The sequence below is a fragment of the Mytilus edulis genome, chromosome 5 (genome assembly GCF_963676685.1).
Source record: "Mytilus edulis chromosome 5, xbMytEdul2.2, whole genome shotgun sequence".
In the NCBI taxonomy this organism is placed as follows: domain Eukaryota; kingdom Metazoa; phylum Mollusca; class Bivalvia; order Mytilida; family Mytilidae; genus Mytilus; species Mytilus edulis.
In genome coordinates this window covers 23,518,316-23,539,695 of record NC_092348.1, presented here as the reverse complement: position 1 = coordinate 23,539,695, position 21,380 = coordinate 23,518,316, and the positions used below count along the sequence as shown (strand labels likewise).

The following is a 21,380-nucleotide window of genomic DNA, read 5'->3' as shown; positions in this document are numbered from 1 at the left end:
ACAGTTGTGAAGAACTGTGAAATTTTGGGCAATCAGTCAAAGAATTAATAAGAAATACTTCTTTGAAATCGTGTTTTTCATTCAGGAAATTGGCCGAAAATTGTTGTCCGTTTTTCGGTCCTTTGCAGTTAGTGCCGAAATTTTGTCTCAGTTAAAAAAAATAATAATATTTGTTATTAAAATATAATTTAATGGCATATTTCTTCCATTTCAGCCATCCTTTGAAGTTTTTACACCTCAAAATCATAAAACGGCGAAATTGTGTCCCCGGCGAATATGTGCATCCCACTCTACACAACTTTTTATTCAATCTCTACCTAATTGTTATCATTTAATGTATATTGATTCACATGTAAAAGAAAATTCAATATTATATTTGCCATACCCATTCCCAACATTTTCAGGGGCATCCAAACCAAATATAAGCACAAAATGTTTTACACCAGTATTCTGTATTTGTTTTTTGTTTTTAAACAGTTCTTATTTAAATATCAAAAGACATCAAATTGGAATATTTGTCATCTTAAATCTGGATGCATGAGTTACAAGGGGAATTGGAAAAGTTGAAATAAAGAATACTTATATTTTGACATTTATAAAAATAATTACAAATATTAAAGGACTACTCTAGAAATCCTTTAAAATATTCCAGACCTATGATGTACAATATAATTACAATGCACTGTTACTAAGACAAAGACCTCAATAAGTCAACGTAAAATGTACACCCTGGTGACTCAATTTAATATAAATTTGTATTCTACAAAGAATCAATTCCTAGAACTATCTGAGCTAAGGATCTAAATGTTTACCATAAGTCACTGGAGTATAAGCATGATAAACATGAAAATAAGAATATGTGGTATCATTTGATTACCAACAACATGAACAACACAATAAAACTTAGGTTAAGGTGATCTATGTTACTGAACTGTGTTGGAATGTATGTCATTTATTGTATGTAAGAGGTTCTTAAATATTACTGACATATTATTCAAAACTAAACTTTTCTTAGAAATGACCTTCCGCTTACCGGTAAGACTTGACCATTGAAGCTATTCAATTGTAAATATTTGGAAAATTTATTGTACTGAACAAAGCAAATACATTGTTGATATTGGATTGTTTAGAAATAAACACCTGCATACAACTTTATCTCATTCAAACATAAAATTTGAGTCACAATAACTCCCACTCTGAAATATTGGTATTATATCTTTGGTTTCTGAGAGATATACAATATATCATAGAACTTAATAAAATTCTGAGAGGTGTTTATACATTGAGACTAGGGTAAATGTATATGCCACTGGCTCCTGTCCACTGCCAATGGATGGCATAATAATAATTTAGCCAAAAACTATTTTGGTATTTAAAGTGGTATCAATCATGTCAATTTATTCAAGATTAAGTTGATCTAAGTTTGCTAAAGTATGAATATTTATGTACAATATTTGCAGTTTTTAAGCTGTATAAAACTTTAGCAAACAGAAAAATTCATATTATAAGTGAAAACAAGAACGTGGTAAATAAAGTAGATAAAAACACTGGCAAAAAAAAGCAGATTAAATCCATGGCAAGCAAAAGATTAAAGTACTGGCAAACAAAATGCAAATTAAGCACTGGCAAAGTATAATAAAGAAAGTAGTGTAAAGCCGCACAAACATAAAAATCAGATCATTCAATGGCAAAAAAAAGCACTAGCAAATAAGAAAGAAGATTGAAGCACTGGCAAATAAGAAAGAAGATTGAGGCACTGGCAAATAAGAAAGCAGATTTAAACACTGGCAAATAAGAAAGCAGATTAATAGCACTGGCAAGTAAGAAAGCAGATTAAAGCACAGGCAAATAAGAAAGAAGATTGAGGCACTGGCAAATAAGAAAGCAGATTTAAACACTGGCAAATAAGAAAGCAGATTAATAGCACTGGCAAGTAAGAAAGCAGATTAAAGCACAGGCAAATAAGAAAGAAGATTGAGGCACTGGCAAATAAGAAAGCAGATTTAAACACTGGCAAATAAGAAAGCAGATTAATAGCACTGGCAAGTAAGAAAGCAGATTAATAGCACTGGCAAGTAAGAAAGCAGATTAAAGCACAGGCAAATAAGAAAGAAGATTGAGGCACTGGCAAATAAGAAAGCAGATTTAAGTACTAGCAAATAAGAAAGCAGATTGGAGTACTGGCAAATAAGCAGATTCAAGAACTGGCAAATAAGAAAGAAGATTGAAGCACTGGCAAATAAGAAAGCAGATTTAAGTACTAGCAAATAAGAAAGCAGATTGGAGTACTGGCAAATAAGGAGATTCAAGAACTGGCAAATAAGAAAGAAGATTGAGGCACTGGCAAATAAGAAAGCAGATTGGAGTACTGGCAAACAAGAAAGTAGATTAAAGCACAGGCAAATAAGAAAGACGATTGAGGCACTGGCAAATAAGAAAGCAGATTTAAGTACTAGCAAATAAGAAAGCAGATTGGAGTACTGGCAAATAAGCAGATTCAAGCACTGTCAAATAAGAAAGAAGATTGAGGCACTGGCAAATAAGAAAGCAGATTAAAGCACTGGCAAATAAGAAAGCAGATTTATTCAATTGCAAATAAGAAAGCAGACTAAAGCAGTGGTAAATAATAAAGCAGATTAAAGCAATGTCAAATAAGAAAGTATATAAAAGCACTGGCAAGTAAGAACACAGATTAAAGCACTGGAAAATGAGAAAAAAGAGCAAAGCACAAACATATAAGAAAGCAGATTAAAGCACTGGAAAACAAGAAAGCAGATAAAAGCACTGAGCACTAAGAAAACAAATGTGATCTAGCATATTAGAAACAAATGTGATCTAGCATATTAGGAAACAGATTTGATAAGGCAAATAAGAAAGAAAACTTAAGTGCAGGCATTTTCAGCAAAAATGTAGAATTAAAATGAATTAATAAAATGCATCAGTTATAAATGCACTTCATGAAAACAATCAACAGATTCAGTTATTCACAAAAAAAGGAGTTATATGTTCAAGTTACATAAATGCGAGAATTTCTCGTTGCATTGAAGACCTGTTGGTGACCTTCTGCTGTTGTCTGCTCTATGATAGGGTTGTTGTCTCTTTGGCACATTCCCCATTTCCATTCTCAATTGTATGTACACTCATAAAAATAATTAAGGGCTAAACAACATCAATAAATCATTGAAATAAAAAAAATTAAGATACAAGTATTTCAACTCTACCTCATGACAAAATATCCTACAATACACAACAGTACTGGAAAAACTACAATTATAAAGAAAATAAGTCTACATGCCTTTCATGTTAACAAAGTTGTACTTTTTTAATCACAAGCTTGCACTTGAAATATCAGACTGATTAATTTGCAGAAACCTGAATTAATATGACACTGTGCATAACCTAATCAATTTACAACTCAACCTGTCAGCCAAGAAAGAAATTCAGTACATGTATCAGATTTGACAGCCAGGACAAAAGAAATAGAAGCATTACATACAGATATCTAGTACACCCTTTTTTCAGTTGCAAATAAACTGCGTTGTATAATTGCCAGTTCATTAGTACTAGGTTTTTGTACATTCCATGCAAGAGAGTATATATCATGAATTATGATGTATACAGCTAATTCATAAGTTCTCTGTTAATCAACATCTATAATTATACAACAAAATTTCTGATAATTATCCAACACAATTTCTGATAACTCTTGTTTTTATTCATTATATAAATGTGATACAAAAAAGTGCCTAATGTTCAACGAATAAGTACAGACATTATACATGTTATAAAAGTGTATAGCTTTTTTAGCGATACCAACTTGTTTAAAATCTAATTCTATCTTTAAGTATTTTTAAAAAAGCGTCACTTAAAGAAAACCAATTATCTAAATAAAGTAGCCCGAAATAACCTGTAAATTCTTTTGATCTTCTTTGAACAGAATACTTCCTTAAAAAGTTTATGTAATGAAAAAGTTATTTTTGTTTTGTTTGAAAACATAGATCCCCAATAATAATATCCAAATAACAGAGAACTTTAAAATTAACTTATTTATAGTTTACATGACCCACAGTACAGTTACTCTACCGTGTCAATTCTCTCTGCTAGATTTTCAAGCATATCTGCTCCAAGCCATGGCATATATCCATACTGAGAACCCATGTCCCACGTATCTTCAGGAGCATGTCCATATTGTTGCTTGAATAAATCCATTTTGTTGCTTTTATAAACTATTCATAGCAATCTGCTGGTCAAAATGGCTGAAAATGGATCAGGACTTACACGATTTGTCAATACATGTATAGGATTTGACACTCTGACTTTTGGGGTATATTAGGAAACTGTTATTTGATAAAACACAACGCAAAAACTGTCACATACTCCATTGTCAATACAAAATATAAAAGTCATCAACTATCACAAAAAAAAAACCATCTGTCATCCACAATATAATCTTGAATTTAACCTAGAAGAGTAAACATTTTCCACAATAAAGACTGAGTGTAGAACTAAACCAAGTGGATAATACTACAGAAGTTTACCAAACACAATAAAGAGGAAGATATATTAGTATAGGTGTTTCACAAGTACTTACAGAAAACATAAATAATATCCATTGCATCTATAGCTTGTGAAGGGTACATCACTCATGCACTTCATTAATAAAACAATGACCTGTTTTCTGTATAAACAGCAGTATGCACTTGTTTATTTTTCTGTCAGAATTTCTCTCCTATTGACTCAATGTATAAAAAAAAATGTAAAATAAAAAAAACCTGAACCTACCTACCCTTTTTCAAAGATGTAACAGGAAACACACATATTATTTATTTTGCCTACTGGGGAGTTGCAATTTAACAGTTTAGAATTGACCAGGTTCAAAATTCTTCAATATTGTTGTTCAAATTGAAAATATATATACCATTAGACAGTCACATGCAACTGTAAACTAGAGTATCTTGTCTACATTATAAGCTGTGTTTGAACCATATATTGAGCATTGTTGAAAGTCTCATTCCAGTGTTAGAAAGTTGTAAAAATTCTAAAAAGGCTTAGTATCATTATCCCAATGGGCCAGGAAATACTACTCTGCCACCTAAACATGCTAAAGACTGCATGGTTAAACATATAGTTGTTAACTTTTATGTTATTTACTTTAGATCTCTGGTGGAGAGTTGCCTAAATGCCTAATTGGAAATCTTACCACATCTTAATCTAAATAGACACCATAAGTGTATGCACCTCATCGACATTAGTATTATAAACAAATAATAACAGAACATATCTTAATCAATAATGTACTAGTTTAATATTTTATTCTGATTCATCTTTCCCTGGCCTGTAATAGACAATTTTACAGATATATCCTTTATTAGGCTTATTTAAATTGAAAAGATTAGGGGGAAATGACAATATATATTTGTTTTGTAACCTCACAAGACAGGTGAACTAAAAGTAATATCATATGTACCAGTAATGAGATAATTTAAGTTCAAGGTTATATCAAGTACAAATGATAACAACAGGATATAAGTGAAGTTTACAGTATGATACATGTTTCTTTACATTGCTATTACTTAAACTGTATTTTTTTCTTATTATAATAAGTTTGAAAGAGACAGTTGATATATTAAACAGTTACTAGGGTTGCTCTTCAAGTTTTATACAATTTTCCCCTTAATGTCAATCACAATTGTGAATTTTGTGTGTGTGTTTAATTCTTATAAGCTGTTAATACACGTAGTAAATATAAAAATAAGAGATGTGATATGAACCAATGAGACAACTTTGCATCAGAGACCAAAATAATCTAGAAGTATCAACTTTAGGTCACTGTATGGCCTTCAATAATGATCAAAATCCATACCTCATAGCAAGTAAGCTATTAACCCTTTCCTCCATGGAAATATTTTTTTTACATACTTGATTTGCATAGGATTTTTTCAAGAAAAAAAAATCATCAGGTTTAAAGTATTTTAACATGCATTGCTAAAACAAATATTTCATGAGTGAAATTCCAATCAGATATGTTCTTATGAATATCCTTTTTATATTAGATACATATTTTTAAAAGTCTGATAAAGTTTTTTCATAGGCAATACCTTTCAACTGAGGCACTACACAGACGTCGAAAGGCGTCATTATGGAGTTAAGGGGGTGGCGTCAAAAGGCGTCATTATGGAGGAAAGGTTGACATGAATGACAAATGAAAAACAGTTCAAAAGATAAAACTAACTCCCTGGTATATGTAATAAACAAGAAACAAAAGTATGTATATATGTGATACATTTTATACAGTAACAAACAACCACCACATAATGACTTGCTTCTGACTAGGATAAGGCCAAACAGAATGTAACGGGGTAAAACATATTTCCAAGTGCCCAAACTTTTACTTAAATAACTGGGACAGACTCAATTGTAACAGCCCAACATAAAACAATGTTATAAAAATTAGATGAAAAAGGCTTGTCTCATCAGCTTGACACAAAGCAGCATACATTTATATATGACAGCTTCCAATGAGAGAAATGATCTTTGACAGTTTTTGCTGATCTGTTGATGCCTTTTCAGTTCAAATACTCTGAAAAAAATATTATTTAAGGCTTAACAGACTTTTGGTTTGGGACATACTAAAGAAGGTTTTGAAGAAACAATTGCTGTGAGCACAAAAATCAATCTCATAAGGTTTTTCTAACTCATGCCCATAGCCTCCACCTCTTCTAGAAGGGTATCAAAATTATATGAACTGGAACATTATTGTAATTGTGGTCTAATTCTTTAGTCAAAATCCGTTTTTTTTTTACAGCAAACCCTCTAATTATGAAGGTTTTAAAAATAGGTGGTCCACAAAGTCAGGTGCTTATTATTATGGCATGATATAAAAAAAAAAAATCTATTATAAGCATCCAGTGGTTTAGGACAAGTTCAGTTTGGTTACCAGGTATCACAAATGTAAGTGGATAGTGCCCGGGCTGGTGTTTATCAGACTTGGACAAGTTGGTCATACAAGATATTATTTTAGATCCTTTGTTGCTATTGGAACCCTGAAATAACTTGGAAACCTTTAAAATGTAGAGGTGCATTCATTTAATGAAGATTATTGTTAAGTTTAGAAAAGCCCCTGGTTTATGGTTTTTCAAGAGTACAAAATGGTGAGGGATGAATAACCAAACTGAATAACAAACTCATATAAATCCTGACCAATTACTTCATTCTCATTTATATAATATAAAAACTTACTGCATATATTTGCAAGCGTCAAGTGTTTTTCTAAAATATAAGTTATCAAAGTCAGGTTTTGTTATGTACAAATGTAAAGCTATCTAAATGCATGGAATACATTTGTTTTTTACATCATAAAAATTTGTGCATCATCACATTCCTCCCCAAAAATAACTAATGAGGACACCATACTTTGATATTTTGACATTTATTGTGCATATAATACTACAAAGGCTTTGTCCTTTCACTATACTTATTGGCTAGTTAGTATTCTTCCAAATACAGTGTAAATAGTTTAAGCTCATTTCTAGAGAAGTTGTTAAAGCAAGGACAGAGTAAGCAAACAGTATTCTTAATAAACAACTTATATTTGTGAGCAGCCCCAGTTGATTTGACCATGCATAGTAAAACATAGGACACTATTCATAAATTTTCTCAACCAAGATCAGAAAAGTTACCAAAGTTGTTCCCCCTACTTAATGAAGTTACAAGTGTTGGGAGATATAATTATCCTTTCCTAAGTGATAAGACTTAGTTCAAATATAAGAGTAAGGTCTTATCTTCTTCAGCTGAACACACTCATTGGGCTAGCTGTACTTAGGCAGTCAAAGCACTAACAAATTCAGAATAAAACAAATGTATTCTTGTTTGAATTGTTAAATGTTTACATTTTTCATTTCAGGGCCTTTTATAGCTGACTATGTAGTATGGGCTTTGCTCATTTTTGAAGGCAGTATGGTGTTTGGTGACCCATAGTTGTAAATTCTGTGTCATTTGGTCTCTTGTGAAGATTTGTCTCATTGGCAATCATACCACATCTTTTTTGGGTTTTTTTTTAGCGTATTTGTTACAATTAATAAAAGAGGGACGAAAGATACCAAAGGGACAGTCAAACTCATAAATCTAAAACAAACTGACAACGCCATGGCTAAAAATGAAAAAGACAAACAGAAAAACAACAGTTCACATGACACAACATAGAAAACTAAAGAATAAACAACACAAACCCCACCAAAAACTAGGGGTGATCTCAGGTGCTCCGGAAGGTAAGCAGATCCTGCTCCACATGTGGCACAAGTCGTGTTGGTTATGTAATAATAATTTATAAAATACTGAAAATTTTAAGTTCCACTGAACAGAAACTTCCTTGAATCTGTCAAGCATTCAGTTTATGTCAGAGAACTGACTGATAGAATTATGTTTAGGGACTAATAATAATCTGGTAATATTATGTTTAAGTAGTTATATGATGGGGTGACCACAATATACATGATATAATTGGGGCTAAAAAAATTAGGAGTCAAGTTTACATTTGGGCTAATCCGATTTTTAAGCCTGTTCAATCAATTCCAAAATGTAGATCAGTTTAAAAAAAAAATTAAATATAACCTAATAACATTTTTATAAAAATCAGGTTATTTTTAAACCATCATTTGGTCAGGAATATATATATTAAAATAGATATACTGTTCCCAGATTTGGTTCAAAGGAAAAGAAATTGAAGTTTGATGCAACTTCACAGTGTTATCACTTGAGATTTTTTCATTTTTTGTTCTTTAACCATATTTATAATAGTATAAATATTTCATATGAAGCCAGCTTACAAAAAAAATTGTGGTAAAAATCTTTATTTCAGGTCAGATTATAATAACATTATTACAGGTGTTACTAAATAGAGGTAGGTGACAACTACACAGTACTGGTCCTAGAAGCAGATAAAGATCCAAAGACATTATCTGCATTCGGATTTAACATTTCAATATACCTGAATCAGCTGTTTCAGTATAACGTGTACTAATAATAGTCGCATTCACCTGGCCTTGAACTTTCCGAAGGTTATTTTATGCGCATCGTATTATTGTTTGTATTATATGTCTCTGTTTGCAATAAACAATAATTTTAACTTTTGAATTTCGGAAATGACAGTGCATTTTCCCCAAAACATATAATAGCACAGTAAATTTGAGTACTACTTCGTATGAATAAGTTTTAACCAAAGTAACAAAATCAGCAACATTCTCAACATTGATCTGGTAAAAAGTGCCGGTATCAACATAAATTTTGCACACAAGGAAGAACTTCAACTTGCATTTGGCAATGTTTTCACTCAACTGTTTAAAGTCGATTCAAATGTAGATGATTTGCATCAATTTAATAAACTTCTATTACAAAATTGTAAATTGTGCCTTACCTGTTAGATATATATATTTTGGATGAAATGATGACCTGAAATGACACTTTACCGGCTTTTTTCGATATGATAAATCTAGAGAGGAATGAAATGGACTCTCTTGTTAACTCCCCTGACTTTCCCGCCAAATATTGAAACTCAAAGGTGTCTTTTTCTAATGTGTTCTGTAATGATATCTTTTATTTTGTTCTTCGAAAAAATCGGGAAATATATTCATCGATGTGTGACTCCGTTCTGTCAGTCTGTACGACATATTGAAGACCCAGGGAACTCAGATGAAGAACGCGACATTAAATAAAAGAGTGCCCGGGTCAATAGCCCATTAGGTCAAAGATTAAGGCCACTAACTACACACAGGCACTTGTCTCAGAATCTTTTCCCCCTATTTACAGTGTTATATTTTAGGTATATTAGGGGGGGGGGGAATCTGAGACAAGTGCCAGTGTAACCGTTACACTGGCACTTGTCTCAGATTTTTTTCCCCTATATATGATCATATATATATACCTAAAATATAACACTGTCTGAGATATACAGATGTAATTTCAGTATATAAAACCAGAGACATATAATACAATTGTATAAATATGTCTCTAGCTGCATGATAAAACAAATGTTTTCCTGGGGTATTTTAAGTTTCTCCATGTTGTCCGATTAATACTGAACTTACAGGAATATGGAAGATTCAAGGCAGAGATATTTTTAATATATACATTCATGATTTTTCTGCTGACAGAACAAGAGGAAAACGCTATATCAAGGATTTGTATAGTTACTATACAAATCCTTGGCTATATTAATATATTGATTTTATAGCAAATAGGTTAAAGTCCAAGGTCAACTGTTTGAAAATACAAACTTTAAAAAAATCCGTTTCTAGATGGTAATTTAAGCACGTTTCCCTTGTTTAATTGAAATGAAGGTTGTGTTAATTGGAAGCCAGTCTAGGATGAGGGAGACACCTATACAGATTTTGGATTCGATATGTCTAAGTTTAAGGTTACTGCTGTTTAAAATAGTAACGTTTTTGATAAGTTAGTTTTCCGTGAAATGTATCTTATTATTCTTTTATTTTCCTCGTTAGCCTCATGGTCAGGGAAACCTTTGCGCACTATTTCGAAGTGGATCCAAAAAAGGTTTTTATTCTTAATATTGAGCTCTGAATCGAGAAAGTGTTAGTTACGATTTTGGTTTCAAGTCAAAGACAAATTAAAAGGTGTATATTTTTAGGTCGATCTACAAACTCAAATGTATGTCACAAAGGCAAAAGTAAAGACTTTAAAGATTTTAAAGAATAGGTCAATAGCAGTAATTTTATGACTTTTTTCTTAAATCGCAATAATTCACATATTTGCCCCTGTTCAGGCTATTTTTTAACTCATATTTATTTGGGTTTTTTTTTTACAGTACCTGCTTTGTATATAGTGATGTAGACCTGTTTAGTGTTTTTTATTCACCTTTGTATATAGTGATGTAGACCTGTTTTAGTGTTGTTTATACACCTTTGTATATAGAGATGTAGACCTGTTTTAGTGTTGTTTATACACCTTTGTATATAGAGATGTAGACCTGTTTTAGTGTTGTTTATACACCTTTGTATATAGAGATGTAGACCTGTTTTAGTGTTGTTTATACACCTTTGTATATAGTGATGTAGACCTGTTTTAGTGTTGTTTATACACCTTTGTATATAGTGATGTAGACCTGTTTAGTGTTGTTTATACACCTAGCTGTCATGTAAATGTTGTCTGTACACATGTTGTTTTCGAAATTATTTCAGGACATATCTATTTTCCGTGTTGTTATTATGTGTACCTATTTATCTGTATTGTCTGTACACGACGGCGTGCACAAAGTTGACGGCAACTGCATGTAAAATGCGCCTTTTAAATAGTCTTATACCAACCGTGTTTAAAATATTTTTTAATAAGAATAGGTATAAGAATTTTTTTATGATAACATGATGAATGCATGCCATTAAAATCCACATTACTTGTAAGGTAAATTAAAATTTAATCTATAAAGCATGAAACGGGCATAAAGAAAACGACAAAAATACGGTGTAACTTGTAACATTAAATAAGCATAAATTAGATTTTTTGACCTAAAACTTATACAAATTCAACATATTTTCCTGCATTTTCGTATAATAGAATTGTTCGGATTCGGACTCGGACATTACACGAAATTCATCGCAAAAAAAAAATCAAAAACGATCATGGTAGATAAGTTTGGAATGGTTTTCGTTGTGTGTATAAGAAGTAGTAATTTGGAAGGACTAATAATCGAAATGGAAGAATCGACAAGAAAAATATGTAATTACAATCTTTTTATTTTCAAATTGGTATTCCAAATGTGCATAACCAGAGGTTTAAAATAATCTGCAAAATATGAATGATTCGATATAGTCCAGACTGAACACCTGAATTTTTTTAATGTCCAGCTAGTATGTTACAATCTTAAGAAATGACGTTTAACGCTATTTTCTGAAAAGGTTACACGACATAATCGCTAATCATTTCCATTTCACTGCTCTTAGCATATATCTATTTATATTTCCAGAATGTGCATTTGCTGCACTTTTTTGTTCGAAAGATAAAAGAAATACGTAAATATTTAAAGTTATGTGATAAACTAAGTGTCCAGTGTTTTTGTTACGCGCTTGTTTTCTGGAGGAAAATGCCAACGTCGTAAATGGTTTTAGTAATTTGAAGACGTTACGTTTGTGGACTCAGCTTTGTGCACGCCGTCATAAATTATACCTGTTATGTTCGTGTTGTCTTTACACATGTTACACTGCTTGTCCGTCTGTCCGTCAGTCAACACGTTTTGTAAGCGCAAAACCTCCAAAAATATAGATAAAACTTGAAATGAAATTAGCACCATTGGTGTAGATAAGGGGACGACCATTTGATATTCTGGGGGGGGGGGGGGGGGGGGGGGGGCAGGAGGATTTTGAAAATAAATAACTCAGCCTTGATAATCACAAAAATAAATGGTCTGTTCTGTGGTAGTTTGAAAATAAATTACATGACTTGCAATGTAATGAAAATAAATAACTCAGCAGGTCTAATCGAAAGTATGAGATGGCACCAGATTCTTCATAAATTCATAAATTCATCCTTTTTCCCAAAAAAAATCGGAAAACACTTCCCAATTTTTTTAATATTAAAAGTATAAATATTATTTAAATATACTTTAGCTTGAAATTTCTGAAAATTGGTTTCATTTAACTTGAGGTATATTGTCTCAGGAAACTTTCCCTCACTTTTATTTTAACAGTGCCGTATATTGAGGCAAATGCCTCATGTAGGAAATTTCAAAACCGAACGCTTGTCTCCATATCAATTTGTGTTCACCTGTTCACGGCAAGTGCATTGCAAGAAACAAGATCTGTTTTCCCTCAGATGTAGCCTTGATTTTTTCGGGATCAATGTTTCTTATTTATTTGTCTTTTGTTCATTGATTGCCCTTGTGTATTCTGTTAGTGTTGCATTCCTTTTGTAATCTAGAAATTTTGTTATAAACTTGATCATGAGTTTTAAAAAAAACAGCAGCCACAGACTTAACTATGTGAATTCCATTTTTGCTTTATCATGCACGTTGGTCTTTTGATGTTGTCCCTAGAAACTTAAGTCTTACACTGAATTTATACATTTTGCTTTGAGACCAAAATATTGTCAAAAAATTATTAAAACAAAACTTGCATTTTTAGATTATGAAAGGGTCTGCGGAACTCCCAGAAAGCATGATTTTGCATCATTTGTTCTATAGCTTGTTGGGCCTTCAGTGGCTCCAAAACCCTTCAAAAAAATGTGTTGGCACTATTTGATTGCCAATACTTTTAAAAGAGTTACAAGGCTAGTTACAAGGCTAGTTACAACCAAACTTTAATACTATGTATGTATGCAATACATGTATATGCAGTTGGGAATATAAAAGATTCATTTCAGCAGAGGATGATGATTAGTTCTGATTAAATGGTACATAATGTCTTGACTATACATGTGTTATTTATAATAAACAAATCATTTAAAAATTGTATGTTTTTTTAATATCATAAATATAGTTGTGAAAATGAATAATCAGTCCCTTGCTTTAATGAAAATGAAAAATCTTGCTTCAATAGTGCAGAAAATGAATAGTCTGTCCTCTTAGTTTACAAAAACAAATAACCGATCAAAAACAAATCCTCCTCCCCCCCCCCCCCCCCAGAATATCAAATGGTCGTCCCCTAATATGAAGGTGTGCGTGTTATGTTTTGGTGAAATTCGGCTCATTTATTTTATTATTTTTTGGGGGGGAGGGGGGTAGTTTGTGTTAACAAAAATCGCTAAATGGAGAAATGTCTTTAGAAACACACAAAAAAAAACACCCTCTAAACGAAATGTAAGTGTCTATTAGCTAGACTAAGAAGGCCAATTAAAATTTGCACAGTGGCTGTGCATAATAAGTAGATTTGCCTTTATTTTGGTGAAATTCGGCTCATTAATTAAAAAAATCAGTCTCCGCGATGATTGCATCATGCAAACATGAGCAAACGGGGTATCTTGCCTCAGAGTATCTTGATAGTTGACGTGCCAAATTTCTAGCTTTCGGTTTTATTTGTACACCTGTCATGTTGCCTGTTGTCTGTTTTCGGTGTTCTTTATACACCCGTTTTGTCAATGGTGTCTGTACACCTGTCATGTGAATGTTGTCAATACACATTTTTTAAAGGATTGTTTTTACACCTATTTTATACGTGTTGGTTTGTGCACTCATTTTTTTTTTGTCGATGTTGTCTATTCCCCAGTTCTGGATGTTATCAGTGTTATTTGTATAGCTGTGTGTCAGTGTCTGTATACTTATTTTGTTATCAGTGTTATTTGTATAGCTCTGTGTCAGTGTCTGTACACCTATCTTGTTATCCATGATAGCTGTATACCTATCTGTATACTTATTTTGTTACCAGTGTTATTTGTATAGCTGTGTGTCAGTGTCTGTATACCTATAATGCTATTAGTGATAGTGTATACCTATATTGCTATTCGTGTTATTGTATACCTATATTGCTATTCGTGTTATTATATACCTATATTGCTATTCGTGTTATTGTATACCTATATTGCTATTCGTGTTATTATATACCTATCTGTCAATGTATGTATATTTATCTCTTACCAGTGTTATTTGTATAGATGTGTGTCAGTGTCTGTATACCTATCGTATTACCATTGTTATTTGTATACCGATGTATCATTGTCTGTATGCATAAATTGGTACCAGTGTTATTTGTATAGCTATGTGTCAGTGTATGTATACCTTTCTTGTTATCAGTGTTATTCTTTATCAATGTGTCAGTGTCTGTATACTTATCTTCTAACCATTGTTATTTGTATGGCTGTGTGTATATATACCTTTCTTATTACCAGTGTTATTTGTATACATGTGTGTCTGTATAATTTTTTTTATTACCAGTGTTATTTTAATATCTGTGTCTATACACCTTTCTTATTACCAGTTGTATTTGTATACATGTTTGTCTGTATATTTTTTTTATTACCAGTGTTATTTTAAGATCTGTGTCTATATACCTTTCTTATTACCAGTGTTATTTGTATATCTGTGTGTCTGTATACCTTTTTTATTACCAGTGGTATTTGTATATCTGTGTGTATATATACCTTTCTTATTACCAGTATTTGTATATCTGTGTCTGTATGCCTTTTTTTTTTATTACCAGTGGTATTTGTATATCTGTGTGTCTGTATACCTTTTTTATTACCAGTGGTATTTGTATATCTGTGTGTCTGTGTACCTTTTTTTATTATCAGTGGTATTTGTATATCTGTGTGTCTGTATACCTTTTTTATTACCAGTGGTATTTGTATATCTGTGTGTCTGTATACCTTTTTTTATTACCAGTAGTATTTGTATATCTGTGTGTCTGTATACCATTTTTATTACCAGTGGTATTTGTATATTTGTGTGTGTGTGTATACATATTTTATTACCAGTGGTATTTGTATATCTGTGTGTGTGTGTGTATACCTTTTTTATTACCAGTGTTATTAATTTTGTTTATCTGTGTGTCAGTGTCTTTACTTATGTTCTTACCAACGTTGTTTGTATAGCTGTTTGTCTGTTTATCTTTTTTATTACTAGTTTTATTTGTATATCTATGTGTATACTTATATCGTTATGCCTGTTATTTGTATACCTATGTGTCATTGTCTGTACATGTATCTTGTTAATAGTGTTGTTTGTATAGCTGTGTCAGTATCTAGTTATGTGTCTTATTTGTATAGCTTCGTGTTAGTGTCTATATACCTATCTTATCAAAAGTGTTATTTGTATACCTTTTAGTCCGATTCTGTCACTTATCTTGTTGCTAATGTTATTTGTATAGCTATGGTACTTGTCTGTTTACTTGTGTTATTTGTATACCTATTAGTCAGATTCTATTCACTTATCTTGTTGCTAATGTTATTTGTATAGCTATGGTACTTGTCTGTTTACTTGTCTTATTGCCAGTGTTATTTGTATACCTATGGTAAAATTCTGTGCACTTATCTTGTTACTAATGTTTTTTGTATAACTGTAAATGTATACTGATCTTGTTACTAGTGTTATTTGTATAGCTGTGGTACTTGTCTGTATACTTGTCTTATTGCCAGTGTTATTTGTATACCTTTTAGTCCGATTATGTTTACTTATCTTGTTACTAATATTATTTGTATAACTGTAAATAAATTTAAACTTATCTTGATACTAAGTGTTATTTGTATAGTTGTGATTCAGTCTCTGTATTCTTTTCTTGTTACTAAGTATTATTTGTATATATGTGTAGTACAGTGTATCAGTGTTTGTACACTTATTTTTTTGTTCAATGTTGTTTGTGCACATGATTGATCTATTTTGTGAATGGTATCTGTATATCTGTCATGTCAGTATTGTTTGTTTCATTGTTTTGTTATTGTTGTTTGTGTATTTGCTTTGCTTGCAGTGCTGTTCACCTACAAGTATCTTGTTCTTAGTTTTTTTAGGCACTCATTGTAGACTAATCAATCAACAATTATTTTATAAATCAGCTGTTGACTTGATATTTTTAAATTACTATGGCCATCTGTTATATATTTATCAGGGGCCTAGGTGGCGGAGTGGTCTAAGATATCCAACTACTGGGTCATTAGCCTGTCAATATTGAGGTAATCGTAATGAGGTCAAATCTAGGATGTGGGTGCTGCACTAGACTCCAATTTTAATTGACAAGGATTTCAAGTTTTCCTGCAGAAGGTCGTGGTTTCTCTGAGCACTTTGACTTATTTTACCAACAAAAAATTGATCACCACAAAAAAATACAAAATTGGTTAAAGTTTCATTAAACACCAATCAATCAAGTATCCTCATTTGACCCCTTGACACCACAACATATGACTACTTTTGTAACTACTACCTATTTTAAAGCCTTAAAGAAATTTACAATTTAGTGGCAATGTCATAGAATTTTAGGAAAATATTGACCAGTGACCAAATGATTTGTTACTGAGCTTATTTAATTATACAGGGAGTCTATAGTAATGAAGCTTTATTGATATATCATCAGAGATTGCTTTGAAAAATAGATTTGATTGAATTATCATCCAGAGCTGCTAGAGCATGAAATATTGGAAATAGTGCCCAAATAATGCTAAACAAATTTTCACTTTAGAGGACTGTTACATTGATGGTTTTGGTAAACTTGTGCTGTTTGGCTACTGTCTCGTTACAATTAACTCCACATCTTTGTATGTTAATATTACATAGTAAAGACATGTGTACGTAAAATAAGATACATATCTTTGAGACAGCAACCAAACACAAATTAAAGAAAGAATATATCTAGAGATCTTAGGGCCATTATTTCAACAAAAACAACTGCAAGCAATACTACTTTATTTATACACACTCATATAATAACAATATTGTAACAATATAAATATAAAGAAACCATTACGTATATCCTTAATTATATAAGATTAATATTAAATAAGAGATTTCTTACAATAACAAGTAATATGATATTAAAGCTTTGTATGGCACAAAGAAAAAAAATAATCACAGAAAACTTTGAAGTTTTCAGCAGGATAAATGCACTTGCTGAAAAGGGAATGTAATAAATAAACCATCTAAAGATTTATTGATTGTTCATAGCTTAATGTAAAAATGCAAATATTGTATGCATTTATGATTGCATTTTTTGAAGAATTGACATAAATGCAAGATTAGTTATTGCAAATTTTGGAAAGGCTGCACACAGATAACAAATTGCTAGTTCTTATTATTGCGATACTCACATTTTTCACAAAAATTTATGAATATGCAGTATACTGTCTTCTATAAAAACTTCAATTATTATATCAATTAACAAACTTTTACATTTGAAATGTTTTATGGAATAACTATATCTAACAAAATCAATCAACAAATCAAAAAGAAAGTTGATAAAACAAATATGTATAATGACTAAATATAACGTAATGCATAATACCGGGTATTCTATGAGAGTAAAAGTCTCATCCATAAATGTATATACATGTATAATAAAAATTGCAATCTATATATACTGCAAGAATGGTCTGCAATTAAACAATGGCTTTTAGAAGCTAGCTATTCTGTATATATCAAAGCTTAAGCTATAAAATCATAGTTTTTAAAATTAACAGAAATTGGATTTATTCCCAGAAAGCCAAAACACAATTATTTGTGACAAATTTCAAGAATATCTGATATTTAAATCGATATCATTATAAAAATAAAATCTTAAACCATTTTTTTATCAGATTTTTTAGAGAAAGAAGGATCTAAAATGATATCTTAAGCTTTATAAAATCACAGTGGAATGGTCATTTGTAAATTTTATACTTATAGCACCAACTGATCGACTAACTAAGGATTTAAACAATCCGATATGTAATGATTATCTCTTGGGATTTCAATTATGATCGATATACCTTGAAAATACTTATAACAGTATAACCTTTAAAACTCCTACAGATAAAAATATGGTGTAACATTCCATAATGCCACATTTAGTAAGCTCTTGTATGACATAAAACAAAACTGTACTAAAAATAAAACATAAAAATATGGTACCATAATGCCACACATACAAGCTTGGATTTGGCATATTTTCTTAAAAAAGAAGTCAAACATAAAAATATGAGAAAACCTTTGAATTATGCAAACATTTTAAAACATTTGTAACTATAATTTTTTTCATTTCATAATTCAGATTACAGTAAAAAATAAATATTAAAAAAGAAGAATTAAATTCAGTTTCGAAATTATTCAAATTTATATCCTTTCTTAATTAAAAAGTTGATATGTTTTTCATCCAACGTGTGAAAAAAAATTAACAAATACATGTTAGATCATAGGATCAAACATAAAATGATCCAATAATCTGAGACATTTTAATGATAAGAATTGTAGCAAACAACTATATAACATGCATATACTTAAAAGTCAACATTTAATCTGATAAATATTTCTTTATCTACTACAAGCACTTGTATTGCATCTTTAACAATGCATATAAAATATATGTCTTTAACAAATAACAACAAAAAAGATATTTTGATTTATTATCACCACTCCACTCCGCTAACTAATGTATACTGTGAAAAAGTCACCAAACACTTCAGTAACCTTAACTCAAAACATTTGGAAGATATGGTCTACTGATCAACAAAATGTTTTACAGTAAATCTCGCAGTCTCTTTTCTTGTTCATCCAATTCATCCCAGATAACTTGTGGTACATCTGTTCCTACTTGATCTTCTAAGAATCTCTTACTCTCTCTGATGTCATCCAGCCAATAGTACTTAGGAATACTGAACAGTTCATCCCATTTAAGATCACCAAGGTTGGTCAAATTAAATGATTCTGAAAAATATATCCAAAAACAATTACATATACTTTTGCACTTCTATTCTATTTAAAGCACCAACAGTTTTTTTTGCAAAGTTTTCCAAAACTTTTTGGTCTTCAGCATATTGATTACTGGGTAATGTATATTTCATCAAGTTAGAGAGATAAAGGAGTATGTTCGATAAGGTCCTAAAATGGCCCCCTTTTTTAGCGTAAATTTCAAATTCGGATTTATCGACCAATATCACGATAAATTATAGCTAATACATTGACTAGCTAGGATATAAACCATTTTGTTGAAAATTTTACGTTTCTGCGTTTCATTATGACGTCACAAGTTGTACTCATATTGATTTTTCACGAAAAAATCAATGAAAATGGGTGAATTTCCATAGATTATTGGACAGGAAACATAGAGCGCATACGTCGACAACAAAGATCTTTTAAAATAATGTTTGTGAAGACATATCACATGTCTTATTTGAATCTAAGCTTGTCGAAGCCTGCGCTCTATGTTTCCTGGTCCTTTATTTGGTTGAAATCTAGCTGATTTTGTCAAATTTCACCAAAATCCCTTATCTTGACCTTTTTTGGATGTAAAAATCAACGTGTTAGAATTAAACTTTGACAAAACCAGTTCTGTTTAACTTTCTAACATGTCTTTAAGGCAACTTAAAACATTTATTGTCTTGTAACTATGAACTTTATAATTGGGGCCAAATATGGCCCTTACCGAACTTACTCCTTTCTCAATAATTTTTTCTTTGAATGGTGAGCCAGTCTTCTTTTTTTTTTAATGTCAGTGTTGACATATATTTGGGTTATATAATTAAGCCATGGCATTATAAGTTACTTTTGGGCCAATAGTTTACCTATCTTTGTACAGAGTAGTATGTCAGTATAGGTATTTCTCTCTGCAAGTATTATTCTCTTCATTGTATATAAGCCATTTCTATAACATATGCCATTTTTTTGTGCCAATATATACCTTTCATAGGTATATAAGCTATGGCAGTAAGAGCAATTTCTATCTGCCAATAATCATCCTTGTTTAGAACATTTCCTATTGGGTTTTTTTCCCCAAACATAACATCAGTATTTAGCCTTCTTGGGTATATACCCTACAGGAGTTTTCTCAGCAATGCCTTCCTCTCCAGCACATCTTCTTAATACCCAATCCAATACACGGATATTATCTCCAAAACCTGGCCACAGGAATTCTCCTTCTTCATCTACTCGGAACCAGTTCACATGGAAGATTTTAGGAACCTGAAAAAGTTCAAAGTTATATCACTGCCACTTTTATAGCCAAAGAAATGTATCCTTACCAAGAAACTCATAGTATTGTTACAATATTAGATCAATAAATTATAAAGTTTGTATCTATTTTTAACTGAATTACATGAAAACATTAATCAAAACTAACTATACATATCTATGTTGATCCTCATAAAAACACATAACTCAAGGTCATTTTGTAATGTTAAAGTCAACCCCCCCCCCTCTTCCCCCCCCCCCCCCCCCCAAAAAAAAAGAAGTACTTGAAAGTTGGCTTAAACAATTTAAGGTCAAGTTAAACATTTCAAAGATACTGAGGTCCCCAAAAAAGTTTTCATATCCTTAACTATCAAAATACACAACGATATTGGGGCATCTTTTTCAGGGAAATTATGCTGTGTCTAAACAATACTTCCAAGAATCAGTACAAAGTGAATTATGAGATTTTTTGAGTAGCAGACTACATTTTCTTTCCTACCGTGTGTGGTTTGGCTTCCAAATTCAACCAGTGCTTTAGATAATTTCCAAAGTTGTACCCCATAAATGGCCTCATAGCCATTGGATCATGCATGATCATCTTTCCTGAAATACAAGACATATAATGAAACAATCCTTAATACATGGATTTTTAACTATTTAATTTTAAATCTTTTAATTGAAATGAATGTGGTCTTTTAAATTACAAAGGCACAGTGTGACTGTCTAATGCTCAACTGTTGAAAAAAATTGTGAGTTTCCTAATTATTGCATTTATATACACATAATATAGTTTCACTTGTTTTGCTGATTATGTATG

The 21,380-nt window shown here is 31.2% G+C and overlaps 2 protein-coding genes across 8 annotated transcripts in view; both read right to left on the bottom strand.

The window, feature by feature from the left end:
* Window positions 1-9,540, bottom strand: part of LOC139523216 (phosphoenolpyruvate carboxykinase [GTP]-like) — a 35,693-nt gene extending 26,153 nt beyond the window's left edge. Inside the window, exons 1-2 of one of the 7 annotated variants that reach the window (XM_071317052.1) lie at window positions 9,413-9,460; window positions 6,535-6,580 (exon numbers count right to left, since the gene is read on the bottom strand). Coding sequence is in view for 3 of the 7 variants with exons in the window: in XM_071317048.1 (XP_071173149.1) it covers window positions 4,084-4,209 (126 nt within the window). In the remaining 4 variants the exon portion in view is untranslated. Of the gene's footprint in view, window positions 1-3,221; window positions 3,465-4,083; window positions 4,713-6,534; window positions 6,581-7,239; window positions 7,265-8,986; window positions 9,330-9,412 lie in introns of those variants that run through there. The other 6 variants (XM_071317051.1, XM_071317049.1, XM_071317054.1 and 3 more) reach the window with 6 other exon arrangements.
* A 7,772-nt stretch (window positions 9,541-17,312) lies between these two features.
* On the bottom strand, window positions 17,313-21,170 carry LOC139523206 (phosphoenolpyruvate carboxykinase [GTP]-like). Its single transcript, XM_071317027.1, has 3 exons — window positions 21,063-21,170; window positions 20,412-20,575; window positions 17,313-19,323 (listed from the first exon to the last, which is right to left on the bottom strand). Exons 1-3 carry the CDS (start codon window positions 21,159-21,161, stop codon window positions 19,134-19,136), a joined length of 453 nt encoding a protein of 150 aa, XP_071173128.1. The 5' UTR covers window positions 21,162-21,170; the 3' UTR covers window positions 17,313-19,133.
* Between the last annotated feature and the right edge of the window lie 210 nt (window positions 21,171-21,380).